Source organism: Corylus avellana, chromosome 6 (assembly GCF_965113065.1).
Source record: "Corylus avellana chromosome 6, dhCorAvel1.hap1.2, whole genome shotgun sequence".
Lineage (NCBI taxonomy): Eukaryota > Viridiplantae > Streptophyta > Magnoliopsida > Fagales > Betulaceae > Corylus > Corylus avellana.
In genome coordinates this window covers 5,406,870-5,429,459 of record NC_142495.1, presented here as the reverse complement: position 1 = coordinate 5,429,459, position 22,590 = coordinate 5,406,870, and the positions used below count along the sequence as shown (strand labels likewise).

Genomic DNA, 22,590 nt, shown 5'->3' with positions numbered 1-22,590 from the left:
AAAACCTCTAATTTTTTTTTTTTTTTGCAGATAAAAGAAAACCTCTAATTACGGAAACATACAAATTCCAAGCCCCCCAAACTGTTTTGATCGATTGATTGGGTAGCTGAGCAGAATAATACGAGTAAAGAAAGGAGAGCATGGGGGATAAGAGTCGGACCCTCCCGGTCGATCCAAATTTGCCCCGATGGGTCTGCCAGAATTGCCGCCAATCCCTCTGCGTTGTCGGCGTCGATTCTTACGCCGACAAGTTCTCGAACGACTACTCGTCTCGCTCCGGTTAGGCTCTTTGAATTCATTTCGCTTTTGCGAGCTCGTCTTTCATCTATTTAGCTAATTGTATTTTTTCTTTCTTAATGTGTATGTGCAATTGTTAAAGTTTATGCATAAATTTAATTATTTGGGCGAATTGCTTTGATAGTTTGAATTTATTTTAATACCCTATGTCTTTGTTTTTACTTGCTTAACTTGTCGTCTTGAGTAATTGTAGTGTTAGGGTTTGGAAGATAATCAGTAACAATGTAACGTTTTATGTGTCGTGTATTCGTATAAACAGTTCTCATGAAATATCGAATTTCACTGCAAGGTTTGAGCCTGCATTGATTCTTATTTCTGAGCTTATTTTAGAATGTAGACTTTGGTTATGGAGTGGCACTTAATTTTTCTTTTCCTATTTTTTAAGTTGATTGATTATACGATAAATTTAACCTTAATTGTGTGAGCATCATTAGAACTGGTTATAGGAGTAACTATAACCAAGTTAACAATACCATGGTGGATAAGTGAAATTAGTAACTTCGTAATTTTTGTCTATTAAGGGAATGGTATCATTGTTCTTGATCAGTCTGCTTTGTCAATGAGCATGTGCAGGAATGCAGGGGTCTTCAATTCACGGGGCCAGCAGTGTTTTAGGTTCGACACGTATGGACAACTCTTTTGTTGTGCTACCAAAACAAAAACCCCAGCCACAAGGCATGCCTCCTCGTCCTCGTGGTGGAGCTGGCCAGCTGGATATGAGCCAGCCTGGGAAGACAATGGAAGAGTCCTTTGTGGTTGTGTACAAGTCTGAGTCTGCATCTGATGGAGGTGGGACCCATTTACCATCAGCTGAAGGAGGATCCAATGGTCATTTGCAGCCTCACAACTCTGGGTTCCACTCAACTACAACTGTGCTGAAACGTGCATTTGAGATTGCCTCAACCCAGAGTCAGGTATACTTGATGCAAAGGAACTCGGATGAATCAACAGTTTGTTTGAAAATCTGACTATAATTTTATGTTTGATGCTGTTTTCTGATTGCTGTTAACATTCACAGGTTGAGCAACCTTTATGCCTTGAATGCATGAGACTGTTGTCTGATAAACTTGATAAGGAGGTTGAAGATGCGAGCAGAGACATTGAAGCATATGAAGCCTGTCTTAAGCGCTTGGAGGGAGAGGCACGTTATGTTCTTAGTGAAGCTGATTTTCTTAAGGAGAAATTGAAGGTGCTTAACTGTCTTTAATCCACTAATCACTTTGAGGTCCTGCTTTTATTTTTGATTTGCAGGAAGGTTGTGAGCATATATTTTTAAAAATTTACTCATCATTGGGTGGTATTGGTTAGCCAATTCGCAATATTGAATTTAGTGATGCAATTTATTTATCCACACTTGTATCTATGACCTTTGACCGCACATTCTATTATAAGCCCTAGAAGAATGCTTATTCCTTTGGGTGGGTGGGGGAAGGGTATTATTACTCGTGTATGGGAAAGCTAGTTTAATTTTAAAAGCAATAATATGGAGATGATGCAGAGGCAGGAAACATTTACCACCAAATAAGGAAACCAGTGGTTGGTAAGTTATTAGTGCCTTAAAAACTTTCCATATTTGTTACTTTTAGGCCTGCTTCATACTATAAAAGTTATTTTACATTAACAAGGCCTTAATAATAGTATGCCTGCAATTTAACTGGATAAAATGATAACAAAGTGGATCTTTTATTAATATAAATGTGCTTAAATCGTTGACAACTTTTATAGAATATTGCAAATTTGCAATCTAAGCTAAAAATGGTCATTCAGTAGTTTTTGGTTGGTGTTTAAGGTTGAGGAAGAAGAGAGAAAACTTGAAGCAGCAATTGAAGAATCAGAGAAACAGAAGGCTGAAGTAAATGCTGAACTGAAGGAGCTCGAGTTAAAATCTAGCCGCTTTAAGGAATTGGAGGAGCGGTATCTTTTCTCCTCATACTGTTTCGTGAAATCATTTTTTTTTTCTTTAATTTTTCCTGATAAAATAAAAATCTACATCATATTTCTCTCTCTCTCTCTCTCTCTCTCTCTCTCTTACTTATTGCTTTCGCTTATTAGTATTGCTGTTATATGTGTTTCTGTGTCTTAGCAGACACTTGAAATCCTAAACTCTTCTTTTTGTTTAACTCAATGTGTATCAGGTATTGGCATGAGTACAATAATTTTCAGTTTCAGTTAATTTCACATCAGGTGTGTCTCTGATCCTATTCTTCTGCTAATTTTTATTCCTCCAGCCTCCACCAGATCCTTGCCAGTTGGAATCCATTCTCTTGGAATATGATTGTCCTAAACCTTCCAAATTTTGCAATAGAAATTGTATTATTATGTTACTAATCCTTTATTAATTGATTCATTAATAATTAAAATGGTAATTGTTGTTTATACCACTATTGCTGCTAGTGCTCTCTTTGGTTGGTGGTATTGATATTGATGGCCCTGGATTCTTTGTATTTAGATACAGACATGTTGCCAATGGTCCTTGGATCAAATAACATCTTCTCCTTATAAGTAAAAGGTGGAGGGTGAGGTCATGGATTCAATCTTATAGAAAGTGGATACGTTCATAGTACTGAATCAAATGTTTAATTTGACCTTTTTAAGACCATTGTGGTTTAATGTGATAACTCAACTTGGCTTTTTCTGATGTAACTCATTTCTTGTCCTATTCTCCTTGAAATAGACAGTATCTTTTTGCTATCTACTTTCTAACAAAGTTTGAGCTTCAGCTGCCTTTTAGTATGCTATGTTCTGTGAATGAAAATGTTTCTGGTCGGCAGGAAGAGAGAGATGCAATTCTGGCAAAAATTGAAGTTTCCCAAGCACATTTGGAGTTGTTGAAGCGAACTAATGTGCTCAATGATGCTTTCCCCATCTGCCAGGAAGGAGAATTTGGTACAATTAACAATTTTCGACTTGGACGACTTCCTAAAGTTCCGGTAAGGAAACTAAGCATGCCTGCTTTTCACCACTGGCCTTTTCCGTTTAAGAACTTTTTTGTTCCAATTCGAAAGTTTGTTCATCTACCTTCTTTATACGTGTATCATAATTGAAACAAATTCTTGTGTTTCTTTTGTTCCACTTACTTCTTTATATGTTTCTTAACCATCCACTCAACAAAATCTTGTTTAATGAGATGAAAATATGGCAAGTGGCCTGAAGACAAGATTGTAGCTTCGTATTTGACCCCAAGGACTTCCGCCCGACCAATCTAGTGGGTGGCGTATTCAAAATTATTGCTAAGATTCTAGCAAATATGCTTAAGATAGTGTTGTAGAAGATTATTATTAAGTCACAGAATGTGTTCATCTGAGTTGGGCAGATCCTAGATCTTGTTCTTATTGCCAATGAATACCTTGATAGTAAAATAAGATCTGGTGTTATCTGCAAAATGGACCTAGAACAAGCTTATGATCATGTTAAGTGGGATTTTCAATTGTACATGCCGAGGAGGTGCCGTTTCGGGGAGAAATGATGCTCTTGGATAACTCATTGTATTTTCTTGGTTTTGGTGAATGACATGCCCCACAGGTTTTTTTAATAGCTCTCGTGGCTTGAGACAAGAGAACCCTCTGTCTCCTTTGTTGTTTGTCATTGTGATGGGGGTAAGATAAATTCTGCTGCAGTGAGTGGGGGTTTATTGTCTGGCTTCTTTGTAGGGACAAGGAATGTTGGTGGGATTGATATCTCTCATCTTATGTTTGCTGATGATACTTTGATTTTCTGTGGGGTTGACTTAGATCATCTACATCATATGCGATGCTTATTTTTATGTTTTGAAGCTATTTCAGGCTTGAAGATAAGCTTGGAAAAGTTGTAATTGGTTCATGTAGGAAATGTTGATAATGTGGATGGGTTAACTGGTATTTTGAGTTGTGGGGTTTCTTCTTTGCCTTTGAAGTATCTTGGTCTGCCGTTGGGGGCCCTCCTATAAGGGCCAGTATATTTGGAACGGTGTTATTAAGAAGATAAAGTGTCATTTGGCTAGTTAGAAAAGGATATATTTGTATAACCCTCATCAAGGGCACACTTTTCAATTTACCTACGTACTTCATGTCCCTCTTTCCTCTCCCTGCAGGTGTTGCAAATTGTATTGAGAAGCTTCGACATGATTTCCTCTACAACCAAATCTTTTTTCCTTTGTATACTCCCTGTGTACTAGGGTTGCGCCCCTCTGGGCTTTGTTTAATACATCTTTATTACTTATCAAAAAAATGATTTCTTATGGGGTGGGCTAGGCGAAGAGTTCAAATATCACTTGGTAAGCAGGCTAAGCTTTGTTCGCTAATCTCTGAAGGAGGGTTAGGGGTTCGGAAGTTGTTGATGTTCAATCGTGCTATTTTAGGAAAATGGCTTTGGCGCTATGAGCTTGAGAGAGAGGCTTGGTGGAGAGTGGTGGTTGACTCTAAATTTGGAAGTTCATGAGGTGGGTAGTGTTCGAATGAACTTATGGAAGAATATTTGGAGGGGTTAGGGGATGTTTTCAAGTCATACCATATTTGAGGTGGGCTCCAAGGTTAGATTTTGGCATGATTTATGATGTGGGGATATGGCCATTAAGAAAGCCTTTCTAGATTTATATGGTATTGCTTGCGCAAAGGATGTTTCTGTTGTGGCTCTCTTGAAGCATTATGGTGGTTCCATTCAAAGGAACGTTAGCTATTTTAGGGCGGCTCTCTTGCCCAAAGAGGGTTGTTTGCTGTTGAGGCTTTCTTGTTCTTTTTGCTCATAGCTAAGTGTTTTTTTCTCTTGTATACTACTTATCGAAAAAATATTAGGATACCTGATGTGGTCATAATTTATAAAGGCATAATGGATAACATCTGATTTGTTTCTGTATCATTGCTTGCCTATTTTGTACTACACTTTTCCCTTTATCTTTATTGGCACGCCTTAGTTGAAATTCTTTTTCGCACTTCTTTCCTATAATTTGATAATTAGGTTTTGGTTCTGATTTTTGCCATGTGCCGGAAAATCATATAGGTCGAGTGGGATGAGATAAATGCCGCTTGGGGCCAAGCTTGCCTTCTCCTCCATACAATGTGTCAATATTTCCGGCCAAAGTTTCAGTATCCTTTATCAAAGGCATCTATGAATTTATGTATTTATTAAGTTGTTAGAAAATAATGTTTCAGTTCATAATTGTATATTTCCTTAATTGATGATATTGTTCGAAAGAAAAAATAGGCTGACACCAGTGTGCCCTCAATTTTCAATTTCTTTTAGTAAGCTCTCATTTAAGTTGGTGATTGGACCTTACAAAAGTAGAGTCAAAAGGCTAACACCATTCTTTTGACTTTGTTGTGCATTCTCTTGTATACTTCCCCCCTTGTTTTCTTTTAATGAACTACTTTGCTTATCAAAAAAAAAAAAGTTTAGTCAAAATCTGTTTCTGTGCCATACCGGTTGCTTGAAATATCTGAAGTCATGGGATGGAAATTTCAATTAACCTGCTTCTGATGTTGAACAAGCGTGGGCTTTACAACTTGGTGGTTTTAAAGGTCAAGTCCCGTATGATTTATCAAAAAAAAAAAAGGTTAATTGAAATTACTGGAGTTAACGCTTCAGTGCTAGAGTGTGCCTTGTCCAGGAGAACCTATCCTTGAATTGGATTCAATGCAGGACATGGTTGTTGATAATCTCATTAGGAAATGCCTTGTTCCTACCAATGGAAAGCACTTCAATTTTGAAGTTCTTGTTCATGCTTCCATGAGCTTTAGTACACTGAAGGAATCTATTCTTTGAGTTTCTGAAGAAAAAAAGATTCTGCAAACCCTAATAAATTCATGCATTCTATATGGTCATATATTTCTAGTAGTATTGTCTCTGAAATGATTAAGTGACATATCCTTAATTCTTCTATTTTTAGATATCGAATTAAAATTATTCCTATGGGGAGCTATCCTCGAATTATGGACAGCAGCAACACTACTTACGAGCTGTAAGTGTAACTACTCCCTTGATGTTGATTGGAGTTTACTGCTCTCTTTAACATGTTGCAATAAGTGCAATTCAATACTAAAAGAGCACCAGATCGCTAAACTGCAGTACATTGTTCAAGAAGTGGGGATTTGATCTACCATTTTATCTGTTCCTACAAATTTTGACTGGCCTGGTTAAATGATTATAAACAATGTCTCCATTTGATTTTTTTTTTTTTATTACAAAAAGCTGAAATATGGGAGAAATCCTGTGTGGCTGTAAGACAATATATTTGATGCTTAGAGCATGTATGTGGTTCACTTATCAGATTCACACGGTGTCTCCTCTTATCTATTCATTGTCTTAACTGATATGAGTATCTCTTAGGTTTGGTCCTGTGAACTTGTTTTGGAGCACTCGCTATGACAAAGCAATGACATTGTTTGCGACATGTCTCAAGGACTTTGCTGAGTTTGCACATTCTAAGGATATAGAAAACAATATACCTCCTGACAAACAATTCAAGTTGCCCTATAAGTGAGTCTTCTTGTCTTAATCTATGTTATTCCATTTGTTCATTGGGCTATATATAATTGTGAAGATATCTTCACAAATGCAACTAAAAGAGGAGTGGCTTTCATATTTAATATTCTTATTTGCTGTGTTGCTTTTATATCATCAAATCTTGAGCTTTCTGGAGGTTAGCAGGTGGGAGAGTTTGGCATGTGTATGAGACTTGGGATAGTCTCAACCTTGGTGTTTCTTGACAAAACTGTTTGTATCTTGCATTTATTAGCATGTGATTCCTCTCTAAACCAAATAGAGCTAAGGGGGGTTTTTCCCACAATCTAACAAGATGGAAAGCCAAGGTTGAGGGGAGATGAGAATGCATCCAGAGAAGCGTTTGGAAGCAGCCCATTTTGCCATATAATGGGCACAGAAGTTGGCACTTCTATGAACTTTCTTGCCCTCAGGGGAGGGGAGGGGGGAGGAAGGATGGAGAGTGTGTCTGAAATGATTGGAGAGATAGTCCAATCCGAAGTGGAGTTAGGATTATTGAGAGCTTCAATTATAATGGTCGAGTCTCCTTCAAGGGTGAACTTGGTGAGGTGGAGGGAAATGTCCAAATGGCAGCAAGGAGGGCTGCCAAGGCCTCTCCTGTATCAAGGGAACATGAGCCTAGAGCCTTGACAAACTGTTTTCAACAGGGGCTTGAGTAGCTTTGAGTTCCCAAGCTGAGTATTTTAATGCCACTTTTTTTTTTTTTTATCGGCTTGGCTAGGGAGGGAGCATCTGGAGAGACCTTGGTGACTAACTTTATTTCTAGCAAACCATATCAAATCACAGGCAATAGAGGCAAAAATCTGGAAAAGATGAACCTCCTTCCTGGGAAGATTGAGGTGGTTACCAGGATCTAAAATAATTGGTGGGGAAGGGGGGAATTAGGTTAAGGGGGGCAAGGCAGACAAGACACAGGGTCTGGGGGGAAGACGAGGAGTCTGGGAGGAGCGAGTCTTGGCTTGCTAAGTGTTTTTGCTTATAGAGAAATAAGTGTGGAAAGGACAGTATGTCAAAATATAAATTAGCTGGGTGTGCAAATACTGTAGTGCACCGACTAATTTGAGGAGCTCCTCTCTTGTTATTGTAATATTGCTTTTGAATAAATAATGCATGGTGGCATAAGAATCCAGATTGATATAGAAATTTGTGATATAGTTGGGAAACAATGAGTGAGAAAACTAACAAGAAGTGTGAAGTTAGCTTGAGAAAAGTCAAGAATAAGTTCTTGGGGATATATAGCTAGCTAATGTGTTAAATAACTTGAAAATTTGCAGATAGGCAATATTTCTCAACAAATGCAAAATCAATTCTGTTATTCATGGTGATATGCACACTTCATACATATTATTGATTGAAATTTTTTGTCTCTGTTGCACTCGGCATGCCTCTATTTATGGGCTAATCAGGATTGAGAACGACAAAGTGGGAAGCTATTCCATCACGCAAAGCTTCAACAAGCAAGAAAACTGGACCAAAGCTCTCAAGTACACCCTCTGTGATTTGAAATGGGCTCTCTTCTGGTTTATAGGGAATACAAACTTCCAGCCTCTTTCCTCAGCGCCTTCGCATGCTGAAGTTCCAGATGTAGGTTCTTTGTACATAAAGCGTGGTACAGATACCCAAGCCTGAATACAAAAGAAATTCAAATTGTGCAGTTTAAATCATTAGTTTTTGTTTTATTATTTACTCGCATGGAATATACAAGCAAGGGAAAGCAGAGGTTTCTATTTTATTTTGTAAATATTTTAGGGTACAATCGATTGAAAGATAATAGACCTGATGCTCCATCTTTAACCTATGAGTATTTGTTTTTTGAGCATTAAAATTATGAGGTTGATATTGCATTTGTTTTCCGATCATGGATTTTTATCCTGCCTCCTGTGACTGCATTGAATAGTCTGGTGCTAGATATTTAGATGGGTTCATCCGTTCATGGGCTTTTTATCCTGGGAGCGGTATGCAACATCTAAATGCAACCTCCAAATAGGAGGCGCATATGAGATGCGTTATGGCGTATTCTTTTCCTGCACGAAAGGTACCCTTTCTATACAAATCTAAACAGTTCCTGAGATGGCAATCAAGCAGAACACACGTTTTTAAGGTGATCAATTTCTTTAAGAAATCATGCATTGTGGTGGTACAAACATTAACTCAACCTACGTACTAAAAAAACCTTGGTGCAAGAGGTATATATTAGCGTATTAAGCCCCAGTAAAATATATTTTAGAAATAAGTTTTCTATTTTTGAGTGTTTGGCGTAGCATAAAATATTGGTTAATGTGAAAATGCTTTTAGTTGGCCTTGGAAGATAACATTTGCAATTATGAGAGGGCTCTATTGTAAAATAACCGTATGGGGCCTACATGTCGGAGCAAATTTTGGGTTACTCGAAAGACCTACCCGAGTAAGTGGGCCCCATTAGGTCCCTCTCCCGATTTCTTGCCTAAATTGCAAGCAATATGAGTAAGCAATTACAGTACTAGATTTTAATTCTATTACCGAAAGCCTTCTATTCTAACACATGGATACACTCTCTTTTACCGTAGTCGCTTCTTAAATTATATAAAAATATAAGAAATATTTGATAATTTTCCATTAAACGTAAAAATTGCAAACAAACAGCGAAAAGTAACCATTTACCCTACTGCAAAGGAGTATAACATAATTGGAACATTGAAGTTCCTTATTTTAGTCATGTACGAAAGCAGGATCTAATTATATGAAACAGAAAGTCACGACACTTGCATGACTATAAGGAGAGAGACGGAGCAAGAAAACCCATCCCAACAGCAGCTATAAATTCTTTCATCAATCACAACGAATTGTATATCATTCACAAGAAGTAGTACTAGTTTCTCTCAATTAATTGCAGCCATGACTCGCGTAGGTGTCTTGGCCATTGTCTTACTATTTTCAGGGTTAGCAGCCGTGAATGCATGGGATAATAATAATAATGCAGCCGAGAGTACTAGTAATGCAACTTCGTGCGCCGAAGTTACCAATGACCTTGGCCCCTGTCTGGGTTTCATAAAAGGCAAAGTGAACAAGCCGCCCGCGGCTTGCTGTGACGGCGCTAGGCAGTTGAAGAAAGCCGCAAAAACCAAAGCAGATCGACAAGCAATATGCGAGTGCATTAAGAAAGCTGTGTCGGGTATCGGAAAATTTGATAGTAATCGCATACCTCAACTCGTCAAGGATTGTAACATCGACATCAAACTCCCTCCTATTAGCCGCAATACCGACTGCTCAAAGTAATTCTCACCACTGTTTCTTTGTTTTTGTTTTTCTGATGATCCGACGGGAAGGAACTAATATTTTTTTATTTATTTTTATGCAGGGTAAGTTGGTGAGCTGATGATCAGCATATGATGCAGGGTGATCTTGTTTGATTATGCAGGGCGCCATGATATATAGGAGATATAGAACGTGTTAATTCCCATCATGAGTTAAATTGCTTAATTAAGTTCATAAATCCCTGTGATATATTAAGTCATAATGAAAAATAATACATACCATCAGGTATTTAATTATCAGATGTAATTTTCTTCTCTTTTTTATTGAAAAAATAAATCTCTCAATATTGTTTATTGTTATGCTAATAGACATATCAAAATTATTAATAATAAAAAAAGGCTTCAAAGTTCTAATTTGTTGAATTTAGAATTGTTTAGGAAATGGGGTTTGAGATCTTTTTATTTTTTTTTATAAAGCTTGGAGTTTCTTTTTATTTATTTGTATAGAGTTTGGAGACTTTTAGGATTTTTATTTTATTTTAGATGAAAAAATTCATTAAGATAAAATTTTCAATCATAGGCATATGTTATATATAAATGTACACTTGTACGTCTTTGCTTTTTCCTTTTTACATATCTTTTCGATGATATAGAAGCAAAATCAAAACAATTATTTCATCACGCACAAATAGACTATAGTATAAATGTCTCAATTCTTTTTTTCTTTTTTTTTTTTGGTTGTACAAACTCTCAAATTTCTCAAGTGTTACTTTGAACAAAAGATAATATATAACAAATAAATGAACCGTCAAAAGTCCCAATCACATGACTATATATATATATCCTTCATATATACTATATAGTATATATATCACACACATAAAAGGTTGTAAAATTAACCTTAATTGCATAACATTAGGTTTTATGCATGAAAAACAACCAATTGCATGCATGCAATTAAGCAACCCAATCCCTAAAATTTGACCTGAATTCTCAAGAAGCTAAATGCGTAAGCCGTACGTAAATCTGTATAATGGAAAGGAAAGACGAGAGATTATTACCACACGACGATTGGAAAGAAAAGTTGTATTATGGAAGCCAATGAATGAAGCAAGGGCAGCTGCATGCGTGAAGGGAATTGATTGTTTTTTTTCAATCGCAAGGTAGGGGTATTTACACGTGTTTCAATGATATAAAAAGAAAGATCAAAATGATTCTTTCATCAAATTATTTCATCATGAATTGGTTATATATACTGTTTTCTTGGGTTGGATAACACTCAAATTTCTCAAGTGCAACCATAAAAGAAAAAAACTTTTTTTTTTGAGTGTGTGCTTGAAGCTTCTTATTGATTTGGGCTTATAACCGTCTCATCTAAAAATTAATTGGTGTCCAATGATGAAAGTTAAAGTCTTTTATGACATTCAAAATCCCACCCTATAAGGCATATTCTAAAAGTCGTCCATGAGAGCAGAACCGTACTATTGTACCTTAACAATCCCTCCCACAACATGATGCTCCTGTGACTCAACTCATAACCCTGACTTTGATATAATTTGTTGGATTGAGCTTTTAATCATCTCATTTGAAAACCAATTGGTATCCAGTGAGAAAAGCTAAAGCCTTTTATAGCCTTCAAAATCACATCCCGCAAAACATGTTCTAAGAGCTATCAAAGTTAGTAAAACAACATAGGCACAAAGATGTAATTATCAAGTAAGAAATTTGCTTAGTACATATTACACATTCTACAAATATACAAAAACCTGTTGCATATGAGCCTTGAATGCAAAAACAAAAACTCCCTTGATAATCAAATGAAAAAAAACATTATATTCTTAATGATCTTCAGCAGTGAAATTGGGCTCAGCAGGCTTCTGTGGCAGTAGAGGTAGCAATCTTTGTGGCACTCTTGGGCTCGGTGCACCATTTTGCCGCAAGGCTCGAAGTGCATTGGCAGCAAACCTTGAAGCATAAATAGTTGCACCAATACTAGGTGCCGTTTGCAAGGTTCCACCTTCATTTGCCAGAGCATCTTGCAGTCTGTCTTCTGCTTCACGAAGAGACTTATCAAGCTTTCTCCTACAGTATCGGCGCCAAGCTGCTTGGATAAAACAAGCTGCCCACGTCTTCCATTGTTGAGAGTAGAACCTGAAAGTCATCATTGCATGATTAAATTATGAAAGATCATTCACTCAAAGAGAAAAGTCATCCTTAAACTGCACGGTACGAAGCATTTTGAGATTTTTAAAAATACGTCCATACAATTAAGGTTTTTTTTTTTTTTTTTTGTATAAGTATGTTATGTTTTTATAAGTATGTTATGTTATAATCCTAAATCATTAATAGTAAAATATAGCCACACTCTTCTATAGACATAGGCACATTGTCGAACCACGTAAATCTGTGTCTCGATTTCTTTTCTTACAAAGCATGGAACATGTTTGCTTTAGAAAAATAAAAAACGTTGTGAGCATCATATAAAAAGCCTTGCCTGAAAGTGTGTTGGACCTGCTTGCTACTAAGGCGCCGAAACTGAGAGGCCACAAGCTTCAAGTCCTCAGCCATTAAAGCGAAGGCTTCAACCTCTACAAGAGCATTAACTGTTCGAGTTGAGATGGGAAGATTGGTAGAGGAGCGGGGATCCAAAGCCCAAGTAAGAAGCTCTTCTCCACAGAAGTCACCAGCCTTCAAATCAGCAGTGTTTAAGAAACCAGTTCGTCCACCATTGGTAGTCATAGTGGCTAGGTTTCCTCGCATGATAAAGAGCATTTCTTCCACTGGGTCCCCCTCACGAACAATGAAGCTCTTCTCTGTGTAAAGTACTGGCTTGAGACGATCACATAGTGCATCCAGTAGTTGTCCATCCATTTTGTCAAACAGAGGCACCTAAAAGATAAAACTGACTTGAGGAATACCATCGCTAAAAGTTTGAAAAAAAAGTGAAAAAAATAGAGGAAAAGTAATATATGTAGATTGTGTTAAAGTAATGATTAAGTGATTAAATTTATTTCTTCCTATCAGCTTAAGCTTTTGGGACAATGGGTAATTTAACATAGTATTCACTCTCATTTAAATTAAATATTTTACGTGTTGGGCCTCGCCTATTAAAAGGGAATTTGAGCCCACACGTAATCAGGACGAGTGTTAGCTTAAACTTTTAAGATAATGGTAGTTTAATATAGTATCAAAGCTTTGTACAACAGTCTATAGTGCGTGGAAAAATCCAAATGAGTTGAAGTATAGGCTTCATCTGAAAACAGAGGAGCAGATATTTCAGAATATTTTGTGGGAAGTTCCTACCAGAGTGTTGGGAAGAGGTAGATTCAAGAGAAGCCAAGATCTTGGTCGGAATTGGAGTATTAATTAAGGAAGAAAGTGTTTTTTTTTTTTTCTTCTGATATTGTTTCTGCAAAAGTTTTAAGTTTTTGTGTAGGGTGTATTCTTTGAGATTCTTTTTGTGTTTGTAAGTTGGCTGGGTTTTTTTTATTGATTTTGTTGACAATATCATCGTGTTTCAGCCTTTTTGCTCAAGTGTTTGTATTGTGTTTGGGTGTCTATAAAAATAGTATTTATCAAAAAAAAAAAAAAACGTAGAGGCAAAAACGCTGACCCTCTTAAGAAGACCCAAGCAGAGATGGCGCTTTATGTCCCTCCTGAGATCCTTAGGAAGGTTACGAAGAAGATTCTCTTCCACAACACCTCTGGTTTCTTGCCATTTGTACTGTTCATATCGTCTAATCCGATCCCTTAAGTTCTTAGGGAGCATACGGTGGGACATCCACTGTTCTGCATCAGTCCTTTGCACTCTCATTTCTTCTTCTCTCACTGTTGTGGATTGCAGATATTTCTGTTGCAGCACAAAAACAAAAAAACATAATTTAGCACCTTAATTAGTTCGTGAAATTCAGGAGTATGAGGACCCTGCAAAAAGGTCTCTGGAGTTGAGAGTAGATAGAATTGGCAAGAAAAAAGAAACATCATATTAATTGAAGTTGGCAGAAGCATGTGTTACTTCTGTGAGACCCTTAACTGAAAATATGAATAAATTCCAAATTCAGTCGAGGTTTGAATTTAATCATTTAATTAATTATACATGTTTATTAAGCTGGAAAGATAATTGAAGAGAATCGTATTATTACCTGCATATTGCCGATAAGAAATGCAAATAAAACCAATCCAGCAATGGATATGATAATAGCAAAGACTATCTCCCCAACAAAAGTGCTTGTTTTCAGGTTTTGGCCTAGAGAACTGAGATAAAAAAAAGGAAACGTACGAGTTAAAAATGCCTTAGCTCCAAAGTATAACTCACAATGTGATCAATATTGCTATAAGTTGAAAAGCTTAGCTTGGAAGTTAGATAAAATGATTTGAATGGGAATGTTTACTCTTAAATATTTTTAATTGTGCAAATGCCAATTCAAAATGGTTTGACAGCAGGCAACCGAGTAAGAATGTAGCTTATATATTTGCTAACCTAAGATTACGCAGACCCCACCAAAAGCAGTAGAAGAATTTCTCAGAAAAATTTATTGTCTCCGCCATTCTAGAGCTCAGAAGATCAGTAAATATTCCAAAATTGAAGTCAGTTGGATCTGTAATATTATCAGGATCTATAAAAGGGCATGCATCATAAAGATCTTTATCCAAGGTCGGGTCACGGCCTTTTCTGCAGTAGAAATTCCAAGACTGACAACCTTTTGTTTTCTTACACATTTTGTGCCAGCAATTCTCCTCTCTTTCTATTGCAAACAAGTACCAAAATGCTCCAACAACCTGGTATTTCACATTTATTTAGTGATGGAAAAATGTTGGAATATGGTAAGAAATTAGAAAAGAATCAACTTACATGACTGGCTAGCATGTAGAGAATAAGATTATAAGCAGCTCCAACCCATGCTATCTCTGTCAGTATGCCAGAGGTCCTTGTTACTTCTACATATAGTGGATAGATCCTCAGAAGCCTTGGCACATACTGGGAAAAGACTATGCCCTTCAGCATTTCCTTCACGTCTGATGGAAGTTTGTCTTTCAATGAGGGAATCATAACTACAAGCACCTGAACAAAGTAAGCAGAAGACATCAAAATTTGTTAGCACAAGTTTCTCCGTTTCAATAAATTGATATATGTGTTGGAACAAGTGGCTCATATTCTCTTAAACATAGAAAATACTACTAAAATACTAGTATGGATGGCCGAGTAGTTGCGGTACGGTATGGGGTATTTTGGAGTTTTCCAAAATACGTCCGTACAATTAAGATTTTCTTATAAATATGTTATGTTATAACCCTAAATCATTAATAGTGAAAAATAGTCGCACTCTCCTATGGACATAGGTACATTGCCGAACCACGTAAATCTGTGTCTCGATTTTCTCTTACTTTCTCTTTTTTTCGTTTCCATATTATTCATCATTGTTGTTAGCAAAAGTTTCTCCATTTCAATTATTTGATATATGCTCTCATAAAGTACACTAATACATCAGTTCTGGGATTTGATAATAACCAAAGAGTTTGTCAGGGCATGTAAAATCTAAGCAGAAAAATGATACTTTGAATGTGAGATGCATGCATACCTGTGGCAGTGGAAGAATTGATAGGATGTCAATGATGAAGTAGGAGAACAAGTATCTTTTAGCTATAGCCTTAGGATCATCATTCAACTCACCCCTTCCAAACACTCGAGAAGAAGGGGCAATAAACCCAGTTCGGAATTGAAAGATTATATGAATTGCATAAAAGGCATCTATGAATGAACGAAAAACACAAGCATAGATTGCCAATGTCTGGTCCCAATCCAAGCACCTGCCCTCTTCATGCACCCTCATCCTTGGAATGTAAAAGAAAAAGGGGTCTAGGGCCACTGATGCCACACAAGAGAGCACAAAAAGTTTGTTCCACGTTTGAAGAAACTGACCCTGTGGATCCAAGATTGTCTTCCTAGGACCTGACTCTTTTCTTGGCCGTTCACCTACAGAATGGGTGGTTGATGATTTTTGTTTCGAACTCTTAATTCTCTCGAAAGACCTCTCAAACCATCTACAAAAACTCTCCAAAATTCTTCCAATTGTTAAACTTGTGTTTCTTGGATATCGTCCATCAATGGAATATTGCTGCTTGGAACTCGTAGAGCTCTCTGGACTCCTCCACTCTTCAAACCTGGATGTAAGTATAAATATGGTAAGCTTATAAATTGACAAACATATCTTTCAAACTAAGCTTAAAAAATTGCCTTTTTTTTTTTTTTTTCTTTTAAATAAAACTATTAAGGGACACATGGCAAAATTATAGGTTGGATTGTAGGAAATTTCTGTTCTCGGCAAATTCAATGTCAAAACTGGTTTAGTTGTAAGTCTAGGTTTAGTGGTTAAGTTGGCTCTTAGATTGAAGCTCAAATTGACGATCAAAAGCTGTTGTTTGCAATCTGATTAAAAGTTGGTCGAACGAGCTAGATCTTAATACACTTCAAGAATCAAGTTCTAGAATGCCCCAATCACAAGCATTGAACGGAGGGCTTCGAGGCATAAAATTTCAAGCTCCCATGAGCCTCGATCGTAAGGGCGATCGCATCCAGTTCGAACAAGACTAAATTAGAAGACTCACAGAATGCCATGATTACCATTGTGATCATAATCATCGCACAACGTTCGATCGAGATGGTCATCAAGTTAAATTTGAGACACTCGATCGCACACCGTTTGAACATTGCATGCGAAAAGCTGTGAACCCTATCTGCCTTTCGAACGCGGTAGCGCCAAAACGTATTTATTTCAAAAGAGATGGGAAACATAAGTCAAGACTAGAATCATGCACTTAATTATAATGAATATAGGAAGAAGTGACAATCACCCAATTCGATCAGCTTGGTTAAATGTACATTCACTACCAAAACTGGATGCATTACAGAGAGATCCTATCCAAAATGGTCATTTCAGATACCTTCACTTAGAACCATCCAGGATAGTTTCAGTCTTTGTCATCCTCTTTATATATTCATTGTGTTACATATCATTTGACTAAATTTAGATGCAAATGATGGTGTTCATAAATCATAACACACATGCATAGACATGTAAAGAGGTAACAGAGAGATGCTGTTAAAGTTAGAATCAAAGCAGAGGAAATCATAGCAACAAATGGAGAATGTTGAACAAACTAACCTTACAAACTTGGGTCTTTTGGTGTCCATAACTTCAGCCAATTAGATGCCCACTATATGAAAAGCCAAACTTGGGATGATTGTTATGAAGTGCTAAAATGCAGGCCTGCAGAAGTACAAGTTAAAATTCAAAATTCTCTACATTGAAAACACAAAAAAAAAAAAAAAAGTTTGGCTCATGCTGGTATAATATAAATTAAATAATTAATTAATTTTTTTTTTTTTTTATCGACTTAAACTTTTAAAACAAGCGATGGTTTAAAATATATATATATATATATATATATATATATAAAAAGGCAAAAAAAAAAAAAAAAAAAAAAAAAAAAAACAAACAAACAGAAAGAAGAAGAAGAAGGTGTAAGAAGCATGATATTACTAACGATTTTGTGACTAAAAAATCAACATGTATAATTTATGGAGCAGGAACGAATCTATCTACGTAATCTAAGAGTCGAAGCTTAAAAACATGTAACATGACGTGATCACTTTCTACTGTACCTAATCCTATTTAATTATACGTACAGTTAGCTGCAGAAATTAATTAGAAATTACGCCATCGGTACTTTAGAGAGACAGAGAGAGGGAGAGAATTATAAAATATCTAAGGCAGAGCAAGTTTATTAATTGGACCATTAATCTTTTATTTATTGCTATAAAATATATGCACGAAGTATAACGGTGATAATCCACAACGAGAATCAACAACAATTTTTTTTTTTTTATTAATTATAATCATCATTAAGTCAAGGAATGAGAAGAAAAAAAAAATTAAATAAACAAAAACGGATTAAACTTCTGTTTGGTTGCACAGAAAAAGAGGCGAAAGTTTCATCAATTTTTAAAGTCAGAAAATGGAAAAATTAACAAGCAAATACCAACTTTCTGCTTGTTTGCTGAGAAACGTGAAAGAAAAGAAAATTAAAAAGCCATACTTTTATCTACTTATGTTGCCCTGCTATCCACAAAAATATTAGAAAGGAAAACCCACCTCTAGGAAGGCCAAATTGTGGAACCAAGCTCAACCGAAGAAAAGGGTCTTACTCTCTGGGATTAGTTTTCTTTCCTTTTCCCAGCGTTTCCCATCAACCAAACAGACTGAGAACGAAAGAGACTATATATATTGCATGAGATTGTACAGTAAATATCTGGCGGCCTTCCTTACAGGCGAGTTTGGTTTCATGGACGATCAGAAAAGACTAATTAAGGAATCTTTGAAGGAGAAGTTTGGTAAAGACAAAAGGCAGAGCCCTGGGGGCTGGGAAGAAAGTTCGCGGAGAGAGTCTCCAATGGCAATGGCAGTAACTTTCTGAGTCTGTGGTCTGAAAGAGAAAATGAGAGGGAATTATAAAACAAGACGGAGTCCTCGGGAGAGAAGGGTCAAGTCAACCCAAGCGAGCCTCCAGGAAATAACATTATATGACCCCACAAATTTTATCGTACCGTAATACTTTTAATTTAATTTAACCTACGTGAATCATTTTTGGTCATGTCAGAACTATATCATATCATGCATACGTTAATATGACGGCTTCGTACAGATACGTTTGAGATTGTGATTTTTTTTTTATTATTCTTTTGTAATTTTTTTATTTTTTTAAATTATGAATACCGAATAAAAAAAAGGTTTTGAAATTATATTTAGATGGTTTAGAAAATAGAAAACAAAATTGTGAGAAACATGTTTGGGAAGATGAATTAAATTGAATATAATTCAGAATTTATGTTTGGAAGAGAATGCTGATAGTAATCAAATATTAGGATTGTAATTAAATATTGAGATTGTAATCAAATCAAGGAGATTTAATTACTATACTTGTATTTAGACACTACCCTATAAATAAGGATTTCTGTATTGTAGACAAATCAAATTAATGAGCATAATGTAGTCCTTAGGGCTATTCCGAGTGATGGACGTAGGCATCTAACACCAAACTACCCGTAAAGTTCTTTGTGTTATTTTCTATACTGCTTCCGCTATAATTTACACATCATCATTATTTCAACGATGCTAAATGTAGAATTGTCAAGCCCCATTTGCCTCCGATGCACATAACAGCTTATCCATTAGAGGTTGTCGTTTTACGCCTTCTATCACAGTCTTGGAACGCGCAAAATCACAGCATGACGCACAACAATAATGGCAAGCTCAGAAATGCGATGATGGCAACCACCGCCCTCAAGGGCCTCATCGCAGACCTCTCCATTGCCGCAAAAAGCGGCGTCGCTCTACGCAAAGTGCAACAAGATCTTCGTACTCGTCCATTGCCCATCCCTCCGCAAATTCAAAAAAATATGAATTCAAAGAAGAAAAAAAATTGATTTGAGTTGAAGAAAATTGAGTTAAGGTAATGCAATCAAGTTGGATAAGGTTGAAAACAAAAATTGAGTTAGCCCATTGCATTGCAAGCCAAACACGAATTAAAAAAAAAAAAAAAAATTATTGAATAATTCCAGCATCCAAACAACAGGGGTTGTTTGGGTGTGTGATTTTTTTATATTATAGTCTAAAGTTTTTATATTCTAAACCAACCATAAAAATAGAATGGTCAATTCCAATTGGTGAGGGATTCGTAAAATAAGAAGTTTTATCTTGGACTCTTGTCAAAGTCAGTCGTAAGATGGAAGAAACCGCGTATGATTGGATCAATCCGATGGGCAAAATTCAAAACAATAATATTATTTAATAGATTATTATATTATTGTTATACAATAATTGAGATAAATGATTATGGAAACCAGTATTTTGTTTTACAAGTATTGATTTAATAGATATTTTTACTGTTACATTATCAAGTTGTATATCAATAATATAATAGTAAGTATAATCAGATTATTAAATAGCCTGAATATATGTAAATTTGATTATATGTAATTATAAATACTCATCCTTCATTTTACTCTTATACTACTAGCTAGATATAACTATAGAGATTAACTTAAAGGCTGATAGACACTATCACATCAATCCAATAAGCAGCGGATAACCAAATACAAAAGCATATATCATTTTAACTACATTTTCCTTTTTTAATGAGTACTTAATTTTAATTACTTAAAATAGAGATGAAAGGGCACTTCGCAACAACAGATGATTCTCCAAACTTTAAGCTTGAAGATGTGATGGAGATGAGTTTGTTGTCGTGTCTCAATCTCGTATTATAAACTGTACAAAAATGAGAAGAGTGATTGAATAGACTTTAATTCATTTGCTGTTCATTGAAATAACTGCATCGAGAAGGTGGGCCTGGTGTATTAATAAATAATATTATGTCTATCTACTCAGTTGTTTCCCCAAAAAAAAAAGAAAAAAAAAAGAAAAGAAAAAAGCAACAAGAATATTATTAAATTTTCAAAAAGTCATTTACAAATGATTATGGCAATCTATAAAATAATTAACCAGTCAAATTCTCTTTAACTATTTTACAAGTATAAATTGTCACATTACTATATCGATTCGTAAATAATTAAATAATAAAAATTATAGTATTCTAGACATTTTTTTCTCCATAAAATAAAATAGACTAATTGTTAAAATATTTTTTATTCCTATTGGGCCATTTTCAATGATGGACGTAAGTCTTATTTTATTATTTTAGAATTTAGTGATTGGTTACTTATGCCACTTGAAGAAAGATTATAAAATCTACTAACCCCAAAAATTAAAAAAGAGTAACGGATGATGATAGGAATATAGGATTATCCGCAATCGTCTTCCTTTCGACTGCCGTTTGTGATTCTCCGGTTTTTTTTTTTTTTCCTATTATGTTAGTTTTCATTAGTTGTTTGTCCGATTTTTTCTATTCTGTTTGTATTTCTGTTTTAGTCCCTTTATTTTCCTTTACACTTTTATTTCTTATTTTTTTGCTTGTAATAAGGCGTTTTCCCCTCTCAATTTACATGCGTGATGTCCTCTGAATTATTTGCTATGGTCTAGACTTTTGGGTTATAAATGTGAACATTATCCTGACTTTTGGATTGAAGAGAAAGAGTTTTGGTTGGGGGTTTGTCTACCCTCAGTTCCGAGGAATAAACACTACATATGCATTAGTTTGAGTTTGTTTGGCACATATCTGTTTTTTAATATGTAGATTAGTCATGAGTTAGAGGATTGATCTTGAGTCTAGAATGTAATACGTCATATGTGACGCTTGTAACCTCGTAGCTTTGGCTATGGTTGCTTGTAAGAGCTTTATGCTCATGATGATTTCTATGAATGAGACTGATATGAATTCATTTAAAATATATATATATATATATATATATAGGATTATCTATTTTTTTAATACGACATAATTGGAGGGCAAGATCTTAATTATAGTAAGTCTTTATATCCATAATTACAAATTCCGAGAAAATATGCTGTTGGTTTCTTCTGATGGCTGTTGGCATAAATTGTAAGGTGGAAATGTATCATCCATATCAAAAGTCATTTAAAAAACCAAAGTCAGTCAACTGTTCAGAAAACAATATACGTTGCTATTGTTTGAAGTCAAATTTTAATCATATATATATATAAAAAATATATATTATTTTGACTAGTGGGTCTGATATTTAGAGATTAAATTAATGAAGAAAATCGGGTGGTGTACCAGAGCGTTTACCGGAAGAAAACTCTGTATTGCACCACCATAAATTAGTACATCAAGCTACGTATACTGATTTTGGAATGGTGAAAGAGATTTCAATGGGTGAAAATTTGAAGTGTTATGTTGCATTTACCCAATGACCGGAAGCCATATTCATGTTTTAGGACTAGGGTTTGTATTTTCATGTGGATTTACCAATTATATATATATATATATATATATATATATATATATATATATATACTAATGCATAACATGATATCAGTTTTTAGAGAGAAGGGCTTTTCCTTCAAATGACATCATATCATGTATGCATAATACTTTACTGAAAAGTTTCTACAAACTTACTTCATGTTATGCATTGTTAGAAAATGATTCTAGTTAGAAGATGGAAAAATGGCTTGTTTGTTTTTGTTAATGTTTTTTTTTTTTTTTTTTTTTTTTTTTTTATGGACATAAAAATGAAAGTGATATTTAGTGTTTTGAGTTTTTTTGGTTATTTGGTAATGTTTTTATTAAGAAATAAAAGTTGGAGAAATATATATATTTTTTTTAAAAAAAGTAGTGGTTAGCCGAGTAATGCTACAAGTTCATCTTGTGTCACTCTAAGAATGATGTGGCTCTTAAAATTACCATTGAACTTGTGATCAATCACTATTAAATTTTGATCAAATAGTTATTTTAAGAGCCACATCATTTTTAAAGGAACACAAGAAGGATTTTTAGAATTACTTGTGGTTAGCCACCCCCATGGGTGATTTGGAGTGCCCAAACTACTTGGATGGTTGGCCAAGCAACCCCTAAAACACATAAGGTCGATCGGCCACCTCAATGA

General features: G+C 35.4%; 2 protein-coding genes and 1 pseudogene across 2 annotated transcripts; 2 read left to right on the top strand and 1 right to left on the bottom strand.

Moving 5' to 3' along the window:
• Positions 1-72: 72 nt before the first annotated feature.
• On the top strand, positions 73-8,569 carry ATG6 (AUTOPHAGY 6). Its single transcript, XM_059603301.2, has 10 exons — positions 73-279; positions 871-1,211; positions 1,316-1,486; positions 2,087-2,211; positions 2,433-2,481; positions 3,069-3,227; positions 5,272-5,357; positions 6,158-6,229; positions 6,598-6,747; positions 8,178-8,569. Exons 1-10 carry the CDS (start codon positions 141-143, stop codon positions 8,398-8,400), a joined length of 1,515 nt encoding a protein of 504 aa, XP_059459284.1. The 5' UTR covers positions 73-140; the 3' UTR covers positions 8,401-8,569.
• Positions 8,570-9,645: 1,076 nt separating this feature from the next.
• Positions 9,646-10,026, top strand: LOC132188772 (non-specific lipid-transfer protein A pseudogene; annotated as a pseudogene).
• A 1,674-nt stretch (positions 10,027-11,700) lies between these two features.
• Positions 11,701-18,518, bottom strand: LOC132188763 (cyclic nucleotide-gated ion channel 1). Its single transcript, XM_088517192.1, has 9 exons — positions 18,158-18,518; positions 17,168-17,272; positions 15,584-16,166; positions 14,857-15,066; positions 14,485-14,783; positions 14,147-14,258; positions 13,618-13,854; positions 12,499-12,893; positions 11,701-12,155 (listed from the first exon to the last, which is right to left on the bottom strand). The coding sequence occupies exons 2-9, from the start codon at positions 17,194-17,196 to the stop codon at positions 11,843-11,845; spliced, it is 2,178 nt and encodes a 725-aa protein (XP_088373318.1). The 5' UTR covers positions 17,197-17,272; positions 18,158-18,518; the 3' UTR covers positions 11,701-11,842.
• Between the last annotated feature and the right edge of the window lie 4,072 nt (positions 18,519-22,590).